This window comes from Aphis gossypii, chromosome 2, assembly GCF_020184175.1.
Source record: "Aphis gossypii isolate Hap1 chromosome 2, ASM2018417v2, whole genome shotgun sequence".
NCBI lineage: Eukaryota > Metazoa > Arthropoda > Insecta > Hemiptera > Aphididae > Aphis > Aphis gossypii.
The window spans coordinates 78,888,517-78,894,938 of NC_065531.1; the positions used below are offsets into that span (position 1 = coordinate 78,888,517).

Here is a 6,422-nt window from a genome sequence, read left to right on the forward strand (position 1 = left end):
TTAATAATTTAAATAAAATTTATTTTAATAAAATAAATTAAGTAAACCAAAATTACTTTAAATGGGTTAAATGGGTACCCATCAATTTTTAAATTAAACAAAATATATACAATTGTCACTATAAAAAGATGCCACAATATAAAAAATCAATAATTATTAATTGACAAGTAAAATAGATTTTATATAATACAGATATACATAATGAACAAATAGTTTGATATAGAGTAATGTATTACAATATTTCTGTAGGCTGTTGATCATGGTTAGTAAATAATCTAGCATATAAATCACCAAATTGAGTTATATTTTCAATCATAGTGAGTCTTAAAGAATCAGAATATGGTTTTGGCACACTGACAACCGTTGTATCCCTCCACATACCACCAATATTATTTCGTAGAAAAAGTGCTGGAGCAGGAATATGATCTCTGGTATATGTCCAAACACAATCACGTAGCACTATCAATATCTATGATTTCAAACAATATTTATAAATGATTTTATTATATCAATAAACAAATAATATATTCTTATAAAATAAGTAAAAAAAATTTACTTGTTGTGGTGTGAGTTCTGGAACAATAACACCCAAAACGTCTAAAGGTTTAGGTAAAAGCTGACCTAGTGACATGGTGTTTAATAACTTCACAGTATCATCCAATAATTGCCTATTGTCCTTGGACTTTCCCTTAGTATGGTTAACTGCCCCCCAATGGTTTATCAAACATGCACAGACTGCTCGTAACAGAACTGAACAATAACAAAGTGCTGGGCGATGACCGGCCAATATTCCAAGTATTGTCCATAGTATTGGTTTAGTAGTGATTGTGTGGTAAATATGAACATCTCTCTCTATAGTAACCTAAAAAAGTAAAAACAAAATAAAAATTGGTATTGATTATTTCCAATACTATCAATTTCAATTATTTTACTTTTGTGAAATCTTCATCAGGCCAGGGCAAACCATTGTACATTACATCTGGTGATACAAACTGAACAACTAAAAGTGCTAAAGATACTACTGTATCCAATGTTGGTTCGAATGAATAACATTCATCAGACGAATAACAAGACCGTAAAAATGAAACAAGACGTTGTTCATTAAATCGTACACTTTTAGCATCAAAAACAGGTGTTTTATATTTTGGATGTAATTCATCTTTGTCAAATTTAGTATTAATTTTTTCACCAAACGCTGAATTGTATTCCTTAACATGATAGAAAAAAAAAACAATACTAATATAAACATTATTCAATTAAAAATTTAAAAATTGATAATTGTATACCTGTTGAAGAAATGATCCCATCAATGAAGTTTTTTCAAGCGGCTGAATTATATAGTCATTACGTCGATTGTCAGGTGTGACAAATAACAATGAAAATGGTTCCTTCAGAACACCATCCAAAATATATTTCATAGCAGCTGTTCTAGCTATTGACGACCGATAACTAACAGTATTGACAAATTTATTCATTCTAAGACATGCTTTAAGCTTAAACATCTCATCTACAATAACATTATAATACAATGTAAACAATAACATAATATTATCACAGGAAGTTATAAACAAACCTTTTTCTTTAAATAGACAAGTAAAGAAATATAATACAGCTGCTTTTACACAGTACAAAACTTTTGGAACAGACATTTCTTTCATGCATAACTTTGCAGCAATTTTAGATAATATCGATGACAATAAATGAGCATTTTGCATGTCTCCACAGTGACAACATTCAATCATTGATCTGCAGATCTTGTCCAAATGACAGACTACAGCCAATGAAACACCATGTAATGAAATACCCTCTGGTGGTTCAGATTCCAAACTAAAATCAAAGTTAAAAACTTATCTTTTATATGAGACTATAACTATTATCGTAACAACCAGCCAAGACTACCTCTGTTATTGTGACTATCACAATCTTAACACTATCCATGGGTCATATTCTAGTGGTGCAATTTACAATAACCTATCATTACTTATACTAATAGTTTATTAAATGTTGTATTTCTTCTATATTTTATTTACTTGTTAATTAAGTCTAGATTGTTAAGCAGTTTCAATCAGATTTGGCTATAGTAATCATATTAATTATTACTATTTTATTCAATTAAAATAAATCTGCTTATTTTGTATCATAATGAAATATTTATTAAATAAATAATAAATAATACTATGGATATATGGTTTCTACCCAAGACTGAAGAAAAAGCAATAAAAACTACTTCAGAAACATGGTATTTTATACACCCCAAAAAAATGGAAGAATTTTCACTACACAATATTCTATTTCAGAAAATTTATAATTTGGAAGATTAAAAATTGCTGTAAAAAGAAAAATGGAGAGCATAAAAAATTGTTGATATAGATAAAATATTGAATTCCAAGCACAAATATAATACAGTCAAAATACTTTCGCAACAATCGATTTTTGAAGGATTATCATGAAACTAAGAAATATTTTTTTGTTCTAGGCATAGACCATAAAAGAATGTAAACTTACCAGAATTTTAAAATCAATCAAAATCTTATTTCTCCTATTAAATAGTTACTAATGAATGAATATTATAATAATATATTTTCTTACATTTAAGTATTTACACATTAAAACTATTAAAAATTCATAGCAAATTAAATATTATGATTTGTTAGTATAAATAAAAATAAGGTAGTCTGTGATAATAAGAAATTAAATAGGAAAGTACCAAAATTAGTTATACAACAGTTAAATTATATGCTGATGAATTGGTGAGATGCGATAACTACTACTATGATTTACCTAAGTAAAGTATTTATGTTTTTCCAAACATTGGATAGAGAAACATCAGTTTTAACCAAAGCATAAACTAAGCCACCATCAAAATGAGCCATGTTGACACCAAACGATAGAATTTCTACTAGTGTCTCCAGTTGTGTGCTGTTTTCAGATTCAATTAACATTGTTGCTATATATGGCAATAAACACTCTTGATCTCTAATCGCTAAAATAAAACACAATTTAGTATTAAGTAAAATTTAGAACTATATTAGGATTACTAACCAATACAACTTAAGAGCCTTGCAGCCGGCTGAGCAACATCTACATTTGTTGATAATAAATATGATTTGATTGAATGTAAGTTTGTTACTAGTGCTTTAACTATGGGAGGAGTAGTACGGTTTGTTCTCAGTGAATATTCAAGTTCAGCAAGAAACAATTCTTTTTACAAAATACAAATAATGATTAGAATAAGTCACTAATAATATTATATTAGTTATCAATACCAAATAATGTCTGGGCACCAGTTTTTAGAGTTTTTAACTTTGGATCTTCACAGTCAATTAATTGAAATATTAAATTTAACACATGCTTGATTCCTCGATCAGCATTTAACAAGACTTGTACCATAATATCCAAGAAACTGCATTGTTCATCAAAATATTTTTTCCACTGAGGATATAATGGTAATAATTTATTTAATACCTCTGGAGTAACTGAAACAGTTTATTGAATAAATAATAATTAACCATGGTAAAATGATCCTAAAGATACAAAAATATTAGACAATTTAAACAGATTGAACAACAAATTATACTTTGAGCTTAACTTTACAAATGATGATAATGTATTTTAATTTTTTCTTTAATTGTGTATAAACCATATCATATCTTTTTTGATGTATAAAAAGTTGATAATTTAACACTTACTTTGAGTTAAATTTTCACATAACATTGATTTAAGTAATGTTGATGAGCACATAGCCATGTGTAAAAGAAAAGGAACTATAGCAACATTTTCAACAGTCATTTTTTGGTATTCTTCGCTAAGACTCAACTATATAAAAAAATCAATTATTGTTTTATTTTAGTATAAAAATTCAATAATCTAATGTATTGACAAACCTTAAATAATTTGAATACAACTTCTTTTATGTTGTTAAAGTATGTTATCGAAAGGTGATCAAGAATTCTAATAAAAGAATTTAGCTTCTCAGTCTGAAAAAAAAAACATTTATTTAATATATTACATATCAATTGACAATTACATTAAAACAGTATAATTAAGTTAATTAATTCACATGTTTGAATTTTTTAGTAGTGCACATCTCTTTAATCCCACACAGTAACATATCCTTAATGACTAATGATGGGAAACTATCACCAATTTGAGCTAATACCCATTCAAAACTTGAACTTTTATACCCTAACATGGTTTCTAAAAATAAAAAATACATTGAATTTTAAAATATTCATTAAAAGACTAATTATTATAATGTGTTAAAAAAATATTTTATAAATGCTTACCTATCATAGAATCAACTGATCGTTCTCCTTCTGCTTTCATCATTTTAGCAATTGTTTTGTTATTAATATCCACTAGTATATAAGCGACTGAACACTGAGACCAAAATCGAAGCATATCTCCTAAAGGCATTCTAGCAAATTCATGCACATTGTAGTGTTTGGATATTTTTCCTAAGCAATTATAATTATATTTTATTATTTTGTGTTCGTGAACAAAATTATTTTATTAATCATATTTTATAAACTTACCTAACAACTTATAAGACCAATGTAGTACAACAGGAGCCCAAACTAAATGATCTTCTTCAACTAGCCTTAAAAGAACATCTCTTATATTAGTCACATTTTCAATTATTTCTGGTGGTATAATTGGAGGCTCAAGCCGTGATGATGTATTTGATGATTCGACCCATGATGGCTGTATAAAAATGTATTGATTAATTTACCGTACACTAACAACGTTGTTATGACATAGGTAATATATATATATATTAACTGTTGTTATGAACACTTAAACTTGACTATTATTTACAATTAACATAATATAATACCTGAACTTTAAGTTGTTTCAAATATGTAGAAATGGCATAATCAAAAAACTTTCCATAATATTCAAAAACAGCATCCTGCGCAGCGGGCAGTAATTTAAGTAATTCCATTGCGCAAGTAATCTGAGAAGTTTGAACATTGATGAAAGGTTGCTTTGTTTCACTGAGAAACACTGCTAATTTAGCAAACTGATCTTCTTGATGTTTCTTCATCTCCATTATGTTCTAATAGGTATATGAAATAAAAGGGACTTCGAAAAATAGGCCAGAAAAATACAATAGGAATCAAAAATCATACAATTTGAATTCACTTTAATATTTCATAAATAACTGATATAGTTTTACTGAAAAAAAAAAAGGACATTAGTAAACATTGTAATGTTTAAATAAATAAAAAAACTTCAATTTACCCCTTCAGTCTACATTATCTATATTATACTAGAACATAATAACCTACAAGTCTCGATGATAAGTTTATGATTTATGTCTTTAAATTATTAACTACTATACACTAGTAATAATGGTACTAGTATATTAATATTACGTTTTAAAAAAGTACTTAAAATTTTAACTTTTAAGTTTTAACTTCTAACTACACGTTATGATAACAGATATCGGAAATTTGGAACCATTGGATCACTACCATTTGTTCCATAAAATAGTTGTACGAATCTTCCAATCAACCAATTGTTCCATAGTCTATTTATTCCAATATTGGTTTATACCAAATTGCATTTATTTTGAAACAAATTTCTAGTAAAACCTATACCCATTGACCAATTAATTATTATAATTTATAATAGGTCAATGCCTATACCAGATACTTATGTAGGTAATGTAATAATACATTTTCCATGTTTGGAACAATTTTACTGTTCTTTGGATTCACAATTAAAGTTTTACCTTATTTTAAAAGATGTATCTTTAATAGTGTTTAAAATAAATATCAATTTTTTAGTGTAATCTTTATTTAAAATATCTGAACGCCACTGCTCGGTGTATATATATTATAATCGCGTGTGTACCTCATCATTAGTAACTTACTATAATTTTTAATGTGTTTATTTTGAATTCAATAATATAATTATTTCATAAAAAAAATGGTATTGAGCAAAAACTGTCAACCTATGTATTAGGTACAAAATAAACATATATTTTATATTGCCAATAGTAAGTTAACTTATGAAAAGCTGAATTAATGTTTTTCCGAAAACATAGCATTTTAAAATGTCATTAAAATGTATAAAATATAATAATGTATGTTAAAAGTTTCAAATACCTATAGGGTGCTGGGTAGGTATCACTATCAGATTTAGAGTCTATTGAGACTCGTGGCTATAAAATAAATATGTTTCCATATGTCTCTGTCCAGAATTAGGTAGGTACCTACTTTGCTAACATCGTCTTTCACTAATTATCTTAGTTTTTCTTACTTTTGTCAGTTCATCTCTACTTGGGTTTTAAATCGACCTCCTATCCTGAAAAGTCCTAGTTTAGTACACCGTTTGTTAGCCCTTAAGATCAATTCAGCCAATTTGTTGTTACAACCGATTGTTCTACAGTCGTATTTCAGCTATTATAAAATATT

General features: G+C 27.1%; 1 protein-coding gene across 1 annotated transcript; it reads right to left on the bottom strand.

Annotated features, from left to right (window-relative positions):
- On the bottom strand, nucleotides 1-5,419 carry LOC114121734 (integrator complex subunit 5). The gene is made up of 15 exons (XM_027984182.2): nucleotides 5,245-5,419; nucleotides 4,838-5,178; nucleotides 4,536-4,704; nucleotides 4,287-4,457; nucleotides 4,061-4,197; nucleotides 3,885-3,977; nucleotides 3,690-3,816; nucleotides 3,267-3,476; nucleotides 3,043-3,201; nucleotides 2,782-2,983; nucleotides 1,574-1,827; nucleotides 1,287-1,507; nucleotides 933-1,208; nucleotides 557-862; nucleotides 1-469 (listed from the first exon to the last, which is right to left on the bottom strand). Exons 2-15 carry the CDS (start codon nucleotides 5,051-5,053, stop codon nucleotides 233-235), a joined length of 2,778 nt encoding a protein of 925 aa, XP_027839983.2. The 5' UTR covers nucleotides 5,054-5,178; nucleotides 5,245-5,419; the 3' UTR covers nucleotides 1-232.
- Nucleotides 5,420-6,422: the final 1,003 nt, after the last annotated feature.

What these genes read in the sequence shown, in the direction of transcription:
- LOC114121734 (XM_027984182.2), bottom strand. Translation starts at nt 5,053, where the DNA reads ATGGAGATGAAGAAACATCAAGAAGATCAGTTTGCTAAATTAGCAGTG. An exon ending in TTGGTCTTATAAGTTGTTAG is followed by an intron (nt 4,458 to 4,535) that starts GTAAGTTTATAA and finishes ATAATTGCTTAG; the next exon opens with GAAAAATATCCAAACACTAC. An exon ending in ATGTGAAAATTTAACTCAAA is followed by an intron (nt 3,477 to 3,689) that starts GTAAGTGTTAAA and finishes AAACTGTTTCAG; the next exon opens with TTACTCCAGAGGTATTAAAT.